This window comes from Lepidochelys kempii, chromosome 1 (genome assembly GCF_965140265.1).
Source record: "Lepidochelys kempii isolate rLepKem1 chromosome 1, rLepKem1.hap2, whole genome shotgun sequence".
In the NCBI taxonomy this organism is placed as follows: Eukaryota; Metazoa; Chordata; order Testudines; family Cheloniidae; genus Lepidochelys; species Lepidochelys kempii.
Genome location: NC_133256.1, coordinates 39,725,112 through 39,745,276, shown reverse-complemented (window position 1 = coordinate 39,745,276; position 20,165 = coordinate 39,725,112). Strand labels below are relative to the sequence as shown.

The following is a 20,165-nucleotide window of genomic DNA, read 5'->3' as shown; positions in this document are numbered from 1 at the left end:
TTAGGGACTTCGGCATCTCCATTTGCTCCTCCATCACTTTTATCATCTGCTCCTGACCTAATGAAATTCTCTCCTGGCCTTGCTTCCTCTCATGCCTCTCTATTTTTAAAGTTTCATTAACTGTCTCTCTCCACATCCTGCGTTCTTCTTTTGCGGCTCAGAGGATTGGAGCATATCCTGAAATGTGTCTGCCTTGCTCCTCTTCAGTCACTTCCTTATCTGGTGGAGGTGCTCTGGTGGAGGTGTAGGGGGTTCCTCTGAGGCCACATCTGAAAAAGCACAAGAAACAATAGAGAGAAGCATGATTGTGAGTGCACTCACAGCATCGAATCATAATAGTAAAATACACCTCTTTCTCACTGTCCCTTGGCAAGAACACAGCTCGGCAAATGCCCTAAACATGCTGAAGTCAGCTTGGTGGGGTGGGGGCACGAGATGGGGAAAAGGATCTTGGTGGTTTTTCAAGAGGATCACTGCAAGTGACATGGGGCAATAGTGTAAATTCCCACAAGTTGGGGGTCATTGAAGCCGATATCTCACTCCTGAGGGTAAGCAAGGATTCCAAAATGCATCTTCTGAATGGGTGCAGCTTCAGACCGGGTCCCTATGTTGCTCACCTGTGTGCCCTTTGGTCCCTGCACAAGTGATTGCTGATTGGCGCAGGAAAGTTTCCTACAACGGGGGAAGGAACAAAGCAGTTCTGCTAAGGAACCTTTGGCAGAGGATTGGAGTGCCTCCAGGAAAGTTTCCTAGAGAAATCTCTGGAGGATTCCCGTGAAATATGTGTGTATAACACACTGTTCCACAGGGCCCCCACTGCGTAGCTGCACAGAGGAATGTGAAGCAGATGCAAACACAGCTAGTTTTGTACATTTCTATCCCTTAACCCACTTCTAGCAAAGGACAGCTCTACCTCATGTAACCCAGCAGTATCAACTCAAAATGAGCACTTACTAGAGCTCCCCTCTCCTGCATCATGCACACCAGAGATGCAGTGCTGGGACTGGCTTGAACCCTCTGGCATCAAGAAGAGGTCCTGCCTTGCCATGGTACTGACGACCCTGTCGCCTGACTCACCTCATCCTCCAACTCCACTTCCTCATCCACCACCTTGTCTTCAGGGTTGACTCCGCTGGCCGCTGTCTCCAGTCCCCAAGAAGTATCCATAGGTCTCCTGTCGGTAGAGGGAGAGGTACCATCAAGGATGGCATCCAGCTCCTTATAGAAGTGGCAGGTCTTTGGTGCAGCACCAGAGTGACAGTTTGATACCCTTGCCTTCTGGTACGCCAGCCTCAGCTCCCTATCTTTACACGGCACTGATGTGTGTCCCATTCGTAGCCCTTATCCAACATGCCACGAGAAATCTGACCATGGAAGTTCCTACAACTGGAGCAGAGCTGGGACTGCACAGTCTCCTCTCCCCACATATCCAGCAGATCCAGTAACTGTGGTATGCTCCAAGCAGAGAGCATTCGCTGCATGGAGCTGCCATGTCAGCTGGGAGGATGCGATGTGAGCTGTTCACACTGACTGGAGAGGTCAGGATGGGCATTGTGGGGCACCTCCTGGAGGCTATTTACAGTGACATAACATGCACAGTGTCTACATTGACAGTCTGTCGATCTAACTTTGCCGCAAAAAGCTCTAAGCCTCTCATCAAGGTGGTTTTATTTTGTCGCCAAAGCAGGAGAACTTTTTCAGTGGGAGGAGCACTGTAGTGTGTACACCTCCATTCTTTTGTCGATGAATGCTGACTTTGTTGACAAAACTCTGTAGATTAGACAAGGCCTAAGATGGCTAGCCCGATCAGACACAAGCGTTCTTTATTCCATCTGTTATGTTAGTCATAGAAGCTGCCCTGGTCTTATGGCAGCTTGTGAAACAGAGAACATCTGTTTTGCCTGCATGGGAACAAGACAAAACAGTGTCTCATCCTGAGGAAGGAAAGAACTGGGATAGAATGTTGATAAAACAATAGGCTCACTGAGATGAAATTCAGTGATCACTTAGCAATCAAACTTTTTTAAAAGACATGTTAAGAGAACTTGGTCTATATATTCAAAGGAAGGTCCCTTGAGAATCAAGGGTAGGCAGGTCAGCAGGGTGCCAGCAATAGCACCTTCACCCTGCTTACCCTAACTTTCTGATTGAAGTGGGGGAGAACAAAAACCCAGCTCTGTACCCCAATCACAGACGAATGTGTCTGTGCACTGGGATCTGGGATCAGGAATGGAGAAGCTTAATAGCCATGGATGTAGCAACCAACTAATCAGTCATAGGGGTGTCACATTTGAAAATGTAGAAAACATCCAAAAGGACTGGCTGTCTCCCAAGATCTACAACCTATCCTGAAGGACGAACCCATCACTCTCACAGCTCTTGGGAGACAGGCCAGTCCTTGCTTACAGACAGCCCCCCAGCCTGAAGCAAATACTCATCAGCAATCACGCCCCACACAACAAAACCACTAACCCAGGAACCTATCCTTGCAACAAAGCCCGTTGCCAACTGTTTCCACACATTTATTCAGGCGACACCATCATAGGGCCTAATCACATCAGCCACACTATCAGAGGCTCATTCACCTGCACATCTACCAATGTGATATATGCCATCATGTGCCAGCAATGCCCCTCTGCCATGTACATCGGCCAAACCGGACAGTCTCTACGTAAAAGAATAAATGGATACAAATCAGACGTCAAGAATGATAACATTCAAAAACCAGTCGGAGAACACATCAATCTCTTTGGTCGCTCAATTACAGACCTAAAAGTGGCAATTCTTCAGCAAAAAAACTTCAAAAACAAACTCCAACGAGAGACAGCTGAATTGGAATTAATTTGCAAACTGGATACAATTAACTTAGGCTTGAATAAAGACTGGGAGTGGATGTGTCATTACACAAAGTAAAACTATTTCCCCACATTTATTTCCCCCCCCACCCCATATGTTGGGCATTGTTATGACACAGTTATGACATTGACTAGACTTTTGTGTAGCTTCAGCAGTAGTTTGGTTTTAAAAACAAAATGCTTTACATGTTCTGGATCCAAAATAGAGTTTTAATTCTTTTGATTAAACTTCACTTTGTTTTACACTGATATTTGTGCCAACAGCAGGGAGAGACCAAAGACAGAGCAAGATGCTCGTTTCAATGGTCTTTAAAACTATAACCATAATTGTATAGTAAGTAGAGCTGTCAAGCAATTAAAAAAATCACGATTAATCGCACAATGAAAATAATTGTGTGATTAATCGCACTGTTAAACAATAATAGAATACAATTTCTTTAAATATTTTTGGATGTTGTCTACATTTTAAAATATATTGATTTCAATTACAACACAGAATACAAAGTATACAGTGCTTACTTTATATTTATTTTTTATTACAAATACTTGTGCTGTAAAAAACAAAAGAAACAGTATTTTTCAATTCACCTCATACAAGTTCTGTAGTGCAATCTCTTTATCCTGAATGTTGAATTTAACAAATGTAGAATTATGTACAAAAAATAACGTTCACTTTTGTAGCTGGTGTCGCAAGATATTTACGTGCCAGATGTGCTAAAGATTTATATGCCCCTTCATCTTCAACCACCATTCCAGACGACATGCGCCCATGCTGATGATGGGTTCTGCTCGATAACAATCCAAAGCAGTCCAGACCGACGCATGTTCACTTTCATTATTGGAATCAGATGCCACCAACAGAAGGTTGATTTTCGTTTTTGGTGGTGTGGGTTCTGTAGTTTCCACATCAGAGTGTTGTTCTTTTAAGACTTCTGAAAGCACGCTCCACAACGCCTCATCCCTCTCAGATTTTGGAAGGCACCTCAGATTCTTAAATCTTGGGTCGAGTGCTGTAGCTATTTTTAGAAATTTCACATTGGTACCTTCTTTGCGTTTTGTTAAATCTGCAGTGAAAGTGTTCTTAATACGAACAACATGCTGGGTCATCACCTGAGACTGCTCATAATATGAAATACATGGCAGAATGCGAGTAAAACAGAGCAGAAGACATACAATTCTCCCCCAAGGAGTTCAGTCAAAATTTTATTAACACATTTTTTTTAACGAGCGTCATCAGCATGGAAGCATGTCCTCTGGAATGGTACCCGAAGAATGAAGGGTCAAATAAATATTTAGCATATCTGGCATGTAAATACCTTGCAACACCAGCTACAAAAGTGCCATGCGCACACCTGTTCTCACTTTCAGGTGACATTGTAAATAAGAGGCGGGCACCATTATCTCCCATAAATGTAAACAAACTTGTTTGTCTTAGAAATTGGCTGAACATGAAGTAGGACTGAGTGGACTTGTAGGCTCTAAAGTTTTACATTGTTTTGTTTTTGACTGTAGTTATATAACAACAAAAATCTACATTTATAAGTTGCACTTTCAAGATAAAGAGGTTGGACTACTGTACTTGTATGAGGTGAATTGAAAAATATGATTTCTTTTATCATTTTTACAGTACACATATTTGTAATAAAAATAATATAAAGGGAGCACGGTGCACTTTGTATTCTGTGTTGTAACTGAAATCAATATATTTGAAAATGTAGAAAAACATCCAAAAATATTTAATAAATTTCAATTGGTATTCTAGCTGAATTCTCCTCTGCCTTTGTCCTTGTGTTGTCATTTAGTCCTTTGCAAAGTCAGTCCAAATGCTACCATTCTGATTTAGGATTGCTTTGTGTTCACTTTACAGAGGTGTAAATGACCACACAAGACACAAAGTAGTAGAGAATCAAGCCCATCAAAGGGCCAAATGTACTATTTTCAAGCAATGTGTATTTAGAATCCCTGTCCTGTGAGCTTGTTTTGAGGACTCCTATAACCACAGGGCTGGGAACGCCCATATGTAAATGGAGCATGGCCTACAGGCATATTCATCTGTAGGATTCCACCTGCAGAGTTTAGGCGGGCAAGTGCTGCTCCTGAGAAAGCTATGAAGGATGAGCCCATCAGCTTTTTGCTCTTTTCTCACGTCCCCTCTTCCCCAGGTCGCTATCAATGGGCTGACAGGATGGAAAGGGCCAATGGATCAACCCTACCAGCCAATCAGATTGCTACTCTGCTCTCAGGTCTTCCTCCTCTCGTCTAATGTGGAGCCCAGAGCAGGGAATATGAGCCCCAGAAGAAGAAAGAAGCAAACTCTGACCTAGGTGGTGGCAGTAGCATCAAAAAGAAGATGATCTGGTGACGAAGGAGCTCAACCTAGCCTGCGTGTGAGGTAACTGGGGAGGAGGAAGGGAGTTGTATGGAGAAAGATGACTAGGGAACCGAGGCAAGGTCTGTGCTAGAAACTTTTGCTGGTATAAGAGTATTGATTAGGGGTGTGAGGTTTTTTTATAACATTTCTATACTAGCGAAAGCTCCAGTGGAGATGCAGTTATAGCAGAAAGTGGGCTTTTGCCAGTACAGTTTATGTAGTTTGGGGAAATCGTATAAGCTAAACCGGTGTGATGCTACTCAGGTCACCCATGGCTGTGAATCATCTTGTTGCCACCTGCATCCAGCATGAGGGAATCTTTCTGTGCCAGCTGGGTGTTAGCTCCCTAACACCACCAGTCTGGCAGCCCCCCAAGCACTCTCCTCTGGGCTAAGTCAGTCCTGCCTTTGCTCTGTGGGTTGACAATAGGTGCACCCCAGCCCCCAAGTCCCTTCCTGCTGTCCCCCTGTTGTATCCAGCCTGACCTCTGGATACCCACAGAAATTCCAGTCCTCCATTCCCAAAGGAAGAGTGTATCCCAGTTTGCCCATTTTACCTTAGCCCTCCATTCCTGTATTACATCCAGCCTGTGCAATAAATTGTCCTAGAACAAAAGAAAATTGATCTAAGAACAGAGAGTCAAATCCAGGCAAGTTGGAGGGGTTAAAACAAATGGTTACATATACAACAAATTCACAAAGCACAAACTAGAGCCTACACTTATTAATAGTTACATTTCCTAGCTAATACAGTAGATTCCCACCCCCAACATTCAGTCTTTTGCAGAGGTTGCTAGCCCCAAGGAGCTAGGACCCAGTCTTTCATGAAGCAGTCCTGCTCATCAAGGTACTTCCTCAATGAATGGATCCGGAGTGTCTTTCTCTACCCTGTGATATACTGAATCAGTTTTTTGTGACTCTCCACAGACAGGGTGATCCCTTCACTGTTATATTATTCCTTTTCACTGCCCCGTGGTTTTGACGTTTATTGTTGGTGTTTGATGGTTTGCATTGACTTTTCTGAGTTGGTGCAGCTCTGGACAATTGAGCAATATATTATGTAATTGGCTAACTAGTAAGGAGTGACAACTCCTTCCTGCTTGAATGGACCATCACCATCAAGACATATGATTCCCTGGCGACTCACTTTCACTCCAAAACCATAAGGACATATTTTAATACAGTTGTGTTATTCCTTAAATATTACCCTTACACACATCTCACAGTGAGTACTGATAAATTACAAGCTCTCAGTAGAGATACCACATGCTACCCTTTATAAATACCATGACAGGGGTTTATTAGGTGTAGTAAGCTTGTCAGGCCTGAGGCAGAAGGAACCCCTGTGTCACAGACAGCAAAAACACATTTTTGCCAGTAGAAGCTGTCTCTCCACTAGGGGGATTGCTGGTACAACCACTTAGGCAAACTTTTTTGAGTGTAGACTAGACCTGAAAGTTGTTTTGGGTATACTCTTTGGGGAAGCTCTCTTTTTGAGAGCCTGGCCTCTCTATAACCTACTGCTAGCTGTGTGTACAGGCAGTTCCTTCTGTGCACTTATGCATCAGGCAGGGAGTGTGAACATTATATTGGAATTATATTTTTTTTTAATATTAAGTTTGCAAAGTCATGCATTCAAATGTTGGGAAGTACCAGTGTCAAGATTGTCCAGGCAACCTTAATTCCTACCACATGTGCAAATGCAATATGCTATTGTTTCTACAAGGCCTCAGCCTCATTCAGTGCACAGGAGGACACTGCTTGATGAATGACCAGCTATTTGATATTTCTTTTTATCCTTATTTAACGTGTGTCTTTAGTCCTTATTTACTACACACCATGCAAAGATTGCACTTAATATAAAATTACTAATTTCCTCAGAGGCTTTTTCTGTGGTGTTCTCCTTGCAGTATCTGAGTGTTTCGCTAATACCTCTATGAGGGGTGGTGGTATTGTTTCCATTTTACAGTTGAGGGACTGAGGCACAGAGAGATTAAGGCCCAAACTGTCAAAAGTGTCCACTAAATTACAGGGCCTTCTGTGGGACTAATTTCTAAAGTAGTTCACATTTTATTGCACTTTATATATCCAAAGCACAGCTACCACTGACTTCACATGTATTGAGAGTGCTCAGCACTTACGTAAATCTGGGCCCCTGGTGCCTCCAGTCAGGAGCCCTAAAAAAGCAGAAACTCTCACCCAGTGACCATGTGTGAAAAGTTTGGTTTAAGTGACTTGCCCAGCATCACATAAGAAGTCTATGCCAAGGACAGAATCCAATTCTCAAGGGCAGCATTCAGCAGTCCATCCTGTCTCTTCCTACACTGTCCTGTTTCATTTACTACATACCTTGCACTTTCCAAAACAAATGATGTACTACAGATAACTGCCTCACTATCTACACATATCATTCATCCCCAGGGCACAGCACACTGATGCACTGGATGAGGCAGAGGTCTTGTGGAAGAAAATAGATATGATCATATAATTAAAGACCGCATCATAATACATATGCACAAAGGGGGGTAAATTAAGGTTGCACAGGCCTTTTGAGGGCTTGACTTTGCAGGCTAAATGTTCTTTTAATTTTTCTGTATGTATCCTCCTAAATTTTTAAAAAAGCAAACTGAAAAACTAGGAATTCTATTATGTGGCACCAGATTTGGGACCTATAGATCGGCAGCACAAAGCTTGAGGGTTCAAGCTAATGAAGTAATTGGTAGCAATAGTAAGTGATTATTCCCCTTATAGACCAGATGTTTCTCATACCTCTCCACAGGAGTCAAGTTCTGTCTTTCTTCCCTGTCACTGCCTGGGCTCCAGTAGAGGCATGTGCTCTCTCTCAGCTTCCTTAATCTAGTGCTTGATGCCACAGTGACACCTGGTGGTTGGAATGAGCAATTGCATGAAAAGTCCTCCGCCTTGGGACAAGCAAGCTCAGTTTTTTTGAAAAGGATGTCAGCCCCCCTCCCCGCCCCAAGGCAGAAAGGCTGCAGCTTCAAACCTGGGCAGGAGGCTGCCTAAAAAACCCAGGCATATGGTAACCCACCACCCATACCCTGTGACCCTGCTCTCTGGCTGCCCTGTCTAAAGGCAGCGCCCCTGTCAGCCGCAGCACAGAAGTAAGGGTGGGAATCCCAAGACTCCCCTACAAAAGCCTTGTGACCACCCCCCTCCCACCACCTCCTTTTGGGTCTGGACCCCCATGGTTACAACACTGTGAAATTTCAGATGTAAACATCTGAAAGTGACACTGACCATTTTAAAAATCCTATGACCATGAAATTGACCAAAATGGACCATGAATTTGATAGGGTCCTATTTATTTTGAATTAAACAAGCAAAAAGTACATTAATTAATTTGGCCCTTCTGGTGACCTTCTCTTTGAAAAGCTCTAGCACCCTCAGAAATGTAGGGCTGATAGGGACCTTGAGAAGTCATCAATTCCAGGACTCTCTGCTGAGGGAGGACCAATGCCTTGAACCAGGGACTTGAAATGTGGCCTGGGGGAGGTTAGCATTTGTCAGGGATGTGCTTTTTGCTGCTCCCCTTCAAATTTGGCCAAGTTATAAGTATCTGAAAAACTGCAGCGTGCATGCTCTCACTGGCTAGAGCTTTGCAGCTTAATTTCCCCAGAGTCCATTTGCATTAGCTATGCTGCAGAGAGCTGAAAATAATTTTCCTTGCAAGTGCAGCTCTGAGCTGGTGTGGGCTATGCCAGGTCTGAGCGCCAGAACTGAACACAGGGAGATTCTCTCATGTGCTGTCAATGACCATGCACCCTGGCCCTGACTCCCAGGCAGCATGAAGGAGTAAGTTGCCTGAATCAAATACAGGGGCTTGGAACAAGAGGACTGCATGACAAAAGCTATTTGGAATGGTCGGTAAGGGGACTGGGCTTGCACAAGGTCAGGGAGGCAAACTGGCAACCACTGCTGAAGGATGGAGATATCTGACAAAAGGAGCTATGGGATTGCCTGGGCAAAAGACTAGGACAAGGGGCCAACGGAGGTGGGGGGACTCTAAGATTGGGCAAGGAGGAGAACTGGGAGCAAGAAGAGACAGGAGGAAATGGGGTGGGGGAAAGGCAGAGCAGATGAGGATCTGGGAGCAGCGACTCTGGGATAGGGAACCCTGACCCCCCCTACATAGCCAGATTTCCCACTCTGTGATGCATTGTTCTCTGCCATAAATTTGGTAAGGCCCTAAAAATAAAGTACATACTCATAAAAAACTTATGTCCATTCCTTCTGTAGAAGACTCAAACCAGTGAGGCAGCATAGCACTCTGGCTGGAGATGGGGTAGGCACCTTTCACAGAGGGAGTCAGTCATGGGAGCACTGGTATGGTAGGTACAGCTAAAGTGTTATCGAAGATCATTACTCATACAATGAAAGCCGAATCTCGCAAGCCATGTCAGGTGTAACTTGTTCTGAGCTTGGCAAACAAACACTCTTGTGCGAATTAGCCTCCCTATTAATATGATCAGACCCTTAAAGTCAGTCTTTGCTTTCAGGACTCCCTTTTAACTCCCATACAGTTCTAAGAATCAAGGAACAACAGGAAAGGGGGGCAGTGGCTAAGAAACTATGGTGTTTCCAGGCACCTGTCTTGTTGGGGAGGGGAGAGAGAGAATGTGTTACATTATTTGAACACATTCAGTTCGGTATAAGCCACCATCAGGCTTTTCAAAGACTTCTGCTACTTTACATATATGGTAAGAATTTAGTTAATTTAGAATCTGCCCCTGATTTTCAGTACTTACATTCTCACTTTCTAAGGAAGTCACACCTGTGACCTTAGAAATCCTTGTTTCTATTTACTAAATAATTTAGCCTGTTTAAATTTTACTAAATAATTTAGCCTTCAGACACTGAAAAGGCAAGTTGTTAACATACCATACCGAGTACAGTGGATATATTTGAAGAGTAAAAAATAGCAGACTCCAGCCCAGGAACCCTTGCCACTAACTGCTTTTGCTGTAAACTGTAGACAAAGGAAGAAGTGATAGAGAAAGGGGGAATCTCATTTTTAATATAGGAAGTGTTTTGGAGCTGTCTTTGCAGCTGAGTGGCTGAGTTTTAAAGGTGATTATTTAGCGTTTAAGACACTGAAGTTCTTTCCAACTGAAATTTTGTTGTTCAAAAGTCAACAGCAGCAGTTTACAGGAATTCAAAGTGAAATGAGCAAGAAAGGGATGGCTTACTTCTTCAGCAGTTTAACCAAGGAGCATGACAAATACTTTTAACAGTGAAGTTTGGTAGTATAGTAACATCCCTAAGAAAGGTTTCAGCGTAGCAGCTGTATTGTTCTTTTTGCAGATACAGACTACGAGTACTTGTGGCACCTTAGAGACTAAGGAATTTATTTGAGCATAAGCTTTCGTGAGCTACAGCTCACTTCATCGGATGCATTCAGTGGAAAATACAGTGGGGAGATTTATATACACAGAGAACATGAAACAATGGGTATTACCATACACACTGTAACGAGAGTGATCAGGTAAGGTGAGCTATTCAGCAGAAGAGAGAAAAAATAATCTTTTGTAGTGATAATCAAGGTGGGCCATTTCCAGCAGTTGACACATTGAACACGTCACGTTCTTGTTAACTGCTGGAAATGGCCCACCTTGATCATCACTACAAAAGGCATCTGATGAAGTGAGTTGTAGCTCATGAAAGCTTATGCTCAAATTTGTTAGTCTCTAAGGTGCCATAAGTACTCCTTTTCTTTATCCCTAAAAAATACTCAATGTAAATGTAGCATTTGGAATTTAAGATTTTTAGCTCTCTTGCCAACTGACATTTTACAATGTGGTGTATTTATGTCTTAGATCAACTAGCTAACCAGTTTTACCAGTTTTTCTACAATCTGAAAAACAGCTACATAACTTTAAAAGATACCAAGTCCCTTCCCTGAATCTCACTCAGCTGGGAAAGACTTACCACTAAAGATGAAATTATCTTAAAGACTTAAAGCCCAGTTTTCTAATGACTTTGCACAGAGTGAACACCGCATTAACTCCATTCACCCCACAAAGGAGTCAGTTACAGGGTCATTCAGGGAAAGCTTCACCCCTCATTTTAGAGGCCACAATTTGATGAAACAACCTCTGACATTAACAGTTTAATTAAACACTTATTACGCAGACCTGGTTTAATCTTTAAAAACAGACACTAAATTTTGGATGACATAGCAATATATTTGTTCCAAACATGACAGTTTCTAACAGAACTAGAACACTTCTATGTTATGCTGCTCATATTTTTAGAGACCTTGAAACACTGAACATTTCTACTTTTCAGACCATAACTACTATGAAAAGGATTATGAAGCTGCTGAAAGATATTTTCTTCTAAACAAGTAAAATAAAGATTTAAAAGTAACCCATGTTTCCAAGGCTTAAGTGTGTTCTCAGATGTTCTTGCTTAGCAATAAAAACAAAAAAGAGCCTGTTTCAAGCAGCAAGTACTATCAAAGGGAAATATACATGATCAGTTTTAAACAAAGTGACACTTTGTCACTTAGTATGGTCTCATGCGTCCTGATGGGGGTGGTGCACGATTTGGAGGAGTAATTGCTATATCCAAGTAGTCTCCAATCTGGAACTTCTGAGACTGCAGAGTCATGGAATCATCTGTGCCCTTTCTGCCTGACATTGTGCTGCCAATCTCCTTCACCCTGCAGGGAGGAAGTGAAATGCAAATGAATAATTAGAGGCAAAGAGTCCATCTCTCTCAACTGCAAACTCATTTCAGGCCCAAATATAATCTTCTAGTGAATGATTTTAGTGTCGTCCCCCCCACATTGTCTTTAACTAGTTGAATACTAAGATGGCACCCCCCTCACACGCAACATGCTGTCTTCATTAGACAAACAATACAACTCAGGATAGAACAATTATGTAAACTTGCATTAAATTTTAGCTCAGAAAAAAACTGTCTGCCAAGTTAAAGAGAACAAAACTAGTAAAGAAAACACTGCAGATGACATAGCAGGACACATTCACTGCCCTTTAACTGGTCACTGATGAGTGAATGTCTACATCACAGGGGACGATTATGACAGGAATATCAGTCTTAAGATCATAAGTAGGCCCCTACCAAATTCATGGCCATGAAAAACGTGTCACGAACTATGAAATTTCGTCTCCCCCTATGAAATCTGGTCTTTGTGTGCTTTTACCCTGCACTATACAGATTTTACAGGGGAGAACAGGGTTCTCAGATTGGGGGTCTGAAAAAGGGAGTTGCAGGGAGGTTGCAAAGTTACTTTTGAGGGGGTGGTGGGGTGTTTCACAGTATTGCCACCCTTACTTCTGCACTGCCTTCAGAGCTGGGCAGCTGGAGAGTGGCGGCTGCTGACTCACGGCCCAGCTCTGCAGGCAGCAGCGCAGAAGTAAGGGTGGCAACACCATACCATGCCATCCTTACTTCTGCACTGCTGCTGGCGGTGGCTCTGCCTTCAGAGCTGGGCTCCTGGCCAGCACCCGCTGCTCTTTAGCTGCCCAGCAATGAAGGTAGCGTCACCAGCAGCAGCGCAGAAGTAAGGGTAGCAGTATTGCAAACCCCCATGCACAATAACCTTGCAACCTCCGTTCCCCCCTCCCCCCAACTCCTTTTTGGGTCAGGACCCCTACAATTACAACACTATGAAATTTGCTAAAATCATGAAATTTACTATTTTTAAAATCCTATGACTGTGAAATTGACCATGAATTTGGTAGGGCCCTAAATCATAAGCATTTATTAGATAGAGGATGTAGTCACTCTCCATACCACCTGAGACAACAAGCCTTCCATTGCTACGCTAAGCTACAGGTACATATCCTGGCTGGTTGCCTACGAGGTGACTAGCAGATTGGGCAAACACATGTTCATTGTTTTGGGAAAGGGTGAAGAGAAACTTTAGAAGCATTGCAGTCACCATGGAGTGTTCTCTTTATTAGGACTTGATTTCAGATGATATCAGACTTTAAATAAGTGTTGATGAAAAACAGTTTACAGCTCTGCTGACTGATATATTCTATGAATCTGGAGAAGAAATGTCATTTACCTATAACCGGGTCTCTTGAGTTCTGTAAAAACTATTGCAAAATTGAAGTGCGTGCCCTTCTTCCGTGCTTCTGGGTAGACCTCTTTCACTAAACTGGTCAGCTCTTTTAAAGTTGCATCCATCCTAGATTTAAAAAGAGAAAGACATTACAACTCATCAGGATGGTTCATATGGTTGTCAAATATATAAAAATGTCAAACCCTGTTTAAGGTAAGTGATGTTTGTTAACTATGTACTATCACTTACAAAAACAGCACGTAAAAGCAAGGAAATATATAGTTCACATTTGGGCAGTGTAAGATTTTTATATACTTCTGTATTTCTATGTAATACGTATTTTATGTTAGTCACTTCACAAACTTCAATGAGGATCCATTTTTAAAGTACAGTAACTCCCCACTTAACGTCCTCTCACTTAACGTTGTTTCAATCTTATGTCCCTGATCAATTACCGAACATGCTCCATTTAAAGTTGTGCAATGCTTTCGCTATAACTTTGTTTGGCTGCCTGCTTCGTCCACAGCTGGCAGCCCCCCCATCAGCTCCCCTACGCCCCCCTCACACAGCGCCTCCTGCTCGCCGACAGACCCCGCAGATCAGCGCCTTCCCCCTCCTCCCCGCAGCAATCAGCTGACTTGCAGCATTCAGGAGGCAGGGGGAAGGAGCGAGGACTCAGCGCGTAAGCTCCCCTTCCCTCCCCAGCCTCCTGAATGCCGCAAGCCAGCTGATTGCCACAGGCAGGAGCGAGAAGCGAGGACACAGCGTGGGGAGTAAAGGTGGGGGAAGAGGAGGTGGGTTAAGGGTGGGGGTTGGGGGAAGGGGTGGAGTGGGCGGGCCGAGGGTTGAGCCCCCCGCAGAGTTGGGGAAGCTGCAGCTATGCAACATGCTTCTCCTAGCCTACAGCACCTTCAGCCTCCTTGCCTGCCTCACTGTCTCCAGTGCCTGTGGGCGGTGCCTGTGTGGGGTAAGGCGGGGGAACCTCCCAACTATATTACAGTACTGCAAAAAAAAAAAATCTCCCTGGAACCTAACCCCCCCTTAACATTCATTCTTACAGGGAAATTGGATTCGCTTAACATCATTTCACTTCAAGTCATGTTTTTCAGGAACATAACTACAATGTTAAGTGAGGAGTTACCATATTTAACCTAAAAAATTCAGTTATTTAAAACTTTCTGAGCATGTTTTTTTTGTGGCCAGTGAGGACTTACTCTAAACATCTGAAGACATAAGACACCAATTAAACACTTGAGGCAAAATGGTCTAGTCGATAAGGCACTGGACTGGGACTCAGATTTGGGTTCTAATCCTGGCTTAGCTACTAACCTACTATGATATTGGGCAAGTTACTTCACCTCACTGTACCCGTTTCCCCTCCACCCTTTGTCTAGTCTATTTTGATTGTAAATTCTTCACAATAGGGACCCAGTGTCACTATGTAGTTGCAAGGTGTCTACTGCAGAGAGGCCCTGATCTCAGTTGAGACCTCTAATATAAAGTAATAAATTATAATTTGAAAGCTTTTTTAATGTACATACACACGATAGCGGAAGTCAAAGTCAGCCTTATAATAAGATCATGGTTACTATCCTGACAGGAGACAGAACTACCTTTACAGTCAGGACTAAAACCTTGAGTCTAAGATTCCAAGAACAAAAGGATTCAATTATCTGAGCTAAAAAGAAGAACTAATAGGTATGCACAATAAAAAAAAGGGGGGAGAGGGGAAGGGTTTGTTCATTCTAGCGCCAACAAGTCAATAGAGGGCATTGTGTTGACAGAGCCTAATCTGACTTCTGCTGAAGGCAAAAATTTCCAGACCAGGTTTGGGTTGATAATTCTCATTAAAATAAATACAGCAGCACTGGGCCTCTAAACTAACTTTTGTTGTGAATAGGTTGTTCAACTAGGTCATTGATGCACAAGTTTCAAGAAAATTTTGCTACATGGGAAGTTTGGAGTAGTAACAAGATACCTGGAGAGAAAGAAGTTTTAGACGAAGTTCGTTCCCCAGTTAGGTGTAGCTGATGCTGACTAAGTTTGACATTCTTCAAATGTTGAAGACAAATAATGTTTCTGAAGAGTAACTCTGGCAACTTTGGGGCCAGACTAGTTTTCCAAACTAAACTTAAGGGACTAAAAAGAGTTCATAAAGAACACTGGTTGCCACCAGAGTACACCTTCTACACAATACACGAAATACCACATGCAAACTGTGCACATGAAATGTATGCAAAACATAGCACAAAAATTATTGACACAATTTCTATACAATACTCAACATTTTGGGATAACCTTTTTGGTAGTCTTCAAGAGACATGGAACTTAGGCCATGTCTACATTTACAGTAGAAGCTTACAGCAGCACAGATGTACCAATACAGCTGCGCCACTGTAAGATCGCTCGTGTAGTTGCTCTATGCAGACGGGAGAGAGCTCACCTGTGGACATAATAAAAGCAGCTCAACGAGCGGTAACTATGTCAGCAGCAGAGTGTCTCCCACCAACACAGCACTGTGCACATGAGCGAATATGACGGCAAAATGTATGTCGCTCAGGGGTGTGTGTTTTTCCACACACCTCAGCAACAGAAGTTTTGCCAACCTAAGTGCTAGTGTAGACATGGCCTTAGTTACTACAGGGAGCCAAAACAACCAGTTTTCAAGACAAAGTAATGTTTAGGCCTACTTTGGAATAAAGAATTTCAAATGTACAAGGGTGTTGAAGAAAGAAGTCTTTTGTATTGTGTATTTACACCAAATTAATGAAGAGTATTCCAACATATAGATCTTTGAAATCTGAGGCAGTCAGTTGACACATCAAATACAGAATCTCTAGTAATGACCTATAATTAGTTAAATTACATACGAAATGCTTTGTTCCAATCTTAGGAATGAGATTCCCAGTCACTATGGCTACAAACGATATAGTATTATAACAGGTCAATAGTAGCCTTCTTCTTTCTAAGTTTAGCTATTACAGCCAACGGTTGTTTTTAATAAAAATACACACTCCTACAACTACAGTGCAAGACCCTGATAGAAACCTAAGGAAAAAGGCACTTAAAAGGCTGCTTAACATCTATGGAAGATTAGGGCATGGCAGATTGTATAGAGTTTTGGATCAAGCGTGTGCTGGAGCCCAGCAGCTCACCAGCGGTGATAACAACGCACAGGCCAGGTGGCAGGCTCTATACCAGAGGTGGGCAAACTACGGCCCGCGGGCCACATCCGGCCTGTGGGACCCTCCAACCCAGTCCCTGAGCTCCTGGCCCGGGAGGCTAGCCCCCGGCCCCTCCCCCGCTGTCCCCGCAGCCTCAGCTCACTGTGCGGCAGGGCTGCAAACTCCGGGGGCAGCGCAGCTGCAAAGCCCAGCCTGACCAGGTGCTCTGTCAGGGGAGGTCGGGGGCTGGTCAGGGGCCAGGGGAGTGAATTAGGATCAGGGCAGGGAACAGGGGGGCCGTCAGGAAAGGGGGGGTGGGGCAGGGGGACAAGTCAAGGGTGGAGGTTCCAGGGACAGGGAGCGGGGTGAGAGGTGGACGGGGCAGGGATCTCGGGGCGGGGGGGGAGCATTAGGGAATGGGGGGGCTGGATGGGGCAAGAGTCCCGGGGGTGGGCGTCAGGGGACGAGAAGCGCGCGGGATGGGGGGGCGGGTAAGGGCCGGGCCCGGCCCGGCTGTTTGGGGGGGCACAGCCTGCCCCAACCGGCCCTCCATATAATTTCCAAAACCCGATGCGGCCCTCAGGCCAAAAAGCCCGCCGGCCCGCCCTTGGTCTATAGGGCAGCTGCAGCCCAGCAGCGCCGGGGCCCGGCAGCGCGGCGGGTCCCCGGGCAGGGCCGCCCGGCGGGGCGCGCTCACCAGGTGTAGATCTGCAGCTCGCTGGAGGGCACGTTGCCGCGGGAGAACTCGTCCATGCGGTGGTGCCGCCCGTTGTTGGTGGTGAAGACCCTGAGCAGCAGCGGGCACGTCTGCAAGGGGGAAACACAGGCCGTCAGCCCCGGCCCCGGCCCCGGCCCCAGGCGCGGCCCCGGCCCCGGCCCCAGCCCCAGCCCCGGCCCCGGCCCCGGCCCCGGCCCCGGCCCCAGCCCCGGCCCCCGGGAGGCCGAGCAGCCGGCGCCGCTCTCGCCCGCCCCCCCCCCCCCAGCGCTCCTGGGCGGACCTGCCCCGCGATACCTTCTCCCTGTCGATGGGCTTCTCCGGCTCCTTCTTAATCTCCTCTTGCGTAACCCGCGACTCCACCGCCATCTTCCCTCCGGGCTCCGGCCGGGCCACACAGGGTGGGGCGGCGGGGAGCGGAACCCGGATGCCTCCGGGCGCGCGCGCTGTTAAACTCTCGCGAGAAGAGCGCGGCCGCTGCGCCGAGATACCGGAGGAGGAGGAGCTCGGCCACGCGCGCGCTCCGTAAGGGGAAGGGCGGCTCGGCTCCCCGAGCCGGGCTCCGCCCCCTGCGTGCCGCGCGCTCACAGCTTGCGTGCAGCCGGGCCGGGCGAAGGCGGCGCTGGAGCTCCCGGAGTGACGTGGGCGCGTCTCCCAGCAGCGGCCGGTGCCCGCGCGCCTGGCCCGCGCCGGGAGCTCGGCAAGCGGCCCCTGCGGGCCCAGCAGCCTGACGCCCCCTGCCCGGGCAGACCGCGCCCCTGCTGCGCCGCGAAGCTCAGCTGCGCCTCTGGACTCCTCCGCTCCAGCCTGGCCCAGGGGTCTCCCCGCTCAGCTTGGGGTCAGTGCGTGCCGGTGCCGCCCGCAGGCGCTCGTGCACCTTGTCACTGAGTGAGCTCTGCTTTCTCCGGCCGTGACCGCCGATCGGCAATGAACTAGTTAACGTCGGTGACCTCAATGGTGTTAGCTGGGTGCTTGAAGCTGCACCAAGGACCAAGCACCATGCTCTTTTGAGAGTTATTTTATTACTTGTATCCCAAGCCGTAAACTGCTGTTTTTTCAAAACTGTGTAATATTTTTGCATATTTACAGCATATGTCCAAACCGATAGGCTGCGTTGCTCCAGCCAAGTTACTGTTGTGGTAGCTGCATTCTGGGGCATCTCCGTTACTAGTAGCTGGCTGGCAGGACTTCACAGGACCCAAAGAGAATTGTTTCAAAGGTAAGTGCAGAATCACTTATGGGTTGAGTGGAATATCCTATCTGTCACGTGAAGATGAAGTGTTGCTCATGTCCCAAAATAACTTTCTCTGTTCTGCTCAGTTTCAAGTTCACAAATTGAGTCTCAAGATTTGCAGGATAAATCATCTCAGCATCTTCTAATACTTTGAAAAGCTTAGGAGGACTTGTGGCACCTTAGAGACTAACAAATTTATTAGAGCATAAGCCTTCCTGGGCTACAGCCCACTTCATCAGATGCGTAGAATGGAACATATAGTAAGAAGATACATAGATAGATAGATACACATGCAGAGAAGGTGGAATTAAGATGATCTTAATTAATTAAGATGAAACGCTTGTAATAGGCTAATATTATTTGTTTTCTACAGAATGACATTTCTCAAAGGGAGAAAGATTTACTGAGATGTCTGCTGCAGATAAATGTGTAGTAATAACCTGCTGTAATTTCAAGTAGTTGAAAAAATAAATTAGAATGGGGTAAATCATAACTAGAGTTGAGTTCCCCTTAACGTCATAGGCTGGAACACAAATAGTTGAGCTCTCCATTTTATGCTTTTGTTTTTCCAAGAACAGAATATTATGTTATGTCACTCTTGGCTCAACTATTGTGTGCTGCCAAATAGGTGGGAGAAAGATAGATGTATGTTTCTGATATGAGGCTCAGCAATAAAACAGTCCTGATAATAGGCCCAAAGGATTAAGATGAATGGGAAAATGTCACATTTATAGGTAGAAAAGAATGAAAATATATACTAGTTTAATCATCATACTTGTCCAGTATGTTTTATGATGTATTGGCATTTCTGTGTTTTCATGCATTTTAACTTATGCCCACCCATGTACTATACATTCATGCTCTAACCCTACAGAGAATTACATATTGTGAGAAATTAATGGGACTGCTCTCAAGGCATAAAGTTAGTTTTTGCAGGATTGGGGCTTTAGAGAGTATTTCTCATATGGCCTATCCTTGATCAACAAAGTTAAAATATTAATTTCACCAAGTATTGGACTTAGTTTAGGATTGTTTTAAAGAAAATGTTTTTTTCCATTCAAGTCAGAATTTTTTTGGAACTTTCTCTTCCACACTACTTTGAAAATTATGAATACATTTTTTTTAACTTCACAAATACAAAAACCTTGAATTCTGCTGTAAACTGACATAGAAATATATGTATGTTTGCTGATTCACCGTATTTAACTATATTTAATATATTTTAATTGATTTATTTGTGAACTATCAATAATAATGTAGTTATTGAAAGAATTAAAGTTCTAATTATAAGTACTTATATAATGCTTCTTATTAAATCTGTTATAATTCATTTGTAGCATGTTTGTTCCTTAAGTATGTAGAAATAGAGTCCATGAACTCTGTCTTGCATATACAAAGTAGAACACCATACTAAAAACTGCTATACCTGCATATCCAAGGCCTGATTCAGCAAAGTACTTTCCTAATATGCTTAAATGCTTTTCTGAATTGTGCCCTAATATTATAGAAATATGTATGATACATTGTGTGTTGTTTAAAAAGGAGTATGTGATCACATAAATTGTAATACATATGCATAAAGGGATAGAGTTACAGTTTATGCATTCACATTTGCATTTCCTGGCCTCAGTGCATTGGCATTCTCAATATTTCAGGGTTTAAAAAATAGTCAGGAAAAAAATCCATACAACTTTCAGACTTTTTTTGAAAACATAAAGCATGAGTCCAATTGCAAAACAAACAAGCAAAAACCTTTGTAGGTCACATTTAATGT

General features: G+C 44.5%; 2 protein-coding genes across 2 annotated transcripts in view; one reads left to right on the top strand and one right to left on the bottom strand.

Moving 5' to 3' along the window:
* Nucleotides 1–8,531: 8,531 nt before the first annotated feature.
* On the bottom strand, nt 8,532–17,614 carry SAP18 (Sin3A associated protein 18). Its single transcript, XM_073339885.1, has 4 exons — nt 17,455–17,614; nt 17,140–17,249; nt 13,282–13,404; nt 8,532–11,907 (listed from the first exon to the last, which is right to left on the bottom strand). Exons 1-4 carry the CDS (start codon nt 17,524–17,526, stop codon nt 11,751–11,753), a joined length of 462 nt encoding a protein of 153 aa, XP_073195986.1. The 5' UTR covers nt 17,527–17,614; the 3' UTR covers nt 8,532–11,750.
* A 170-nt stretch (nt 17,615–17,784) lies between these two features.
* The window catches only part of LATS2 (large tumor suppressor kinase 2), a 101,253-nt gene continuing 98,872 nt past the window's right edge, over nt 17,785–20,165 (top strand). Inside the window, exon 1 of the mRNA XM_073339854.1 lies at nt 17,785–18,376. The gene's annotated coding sequence lies outside the window, so the exon portion shown is untranslated. The remainder of the gene's footprint in view (nt 18,377–20,165) is intronic.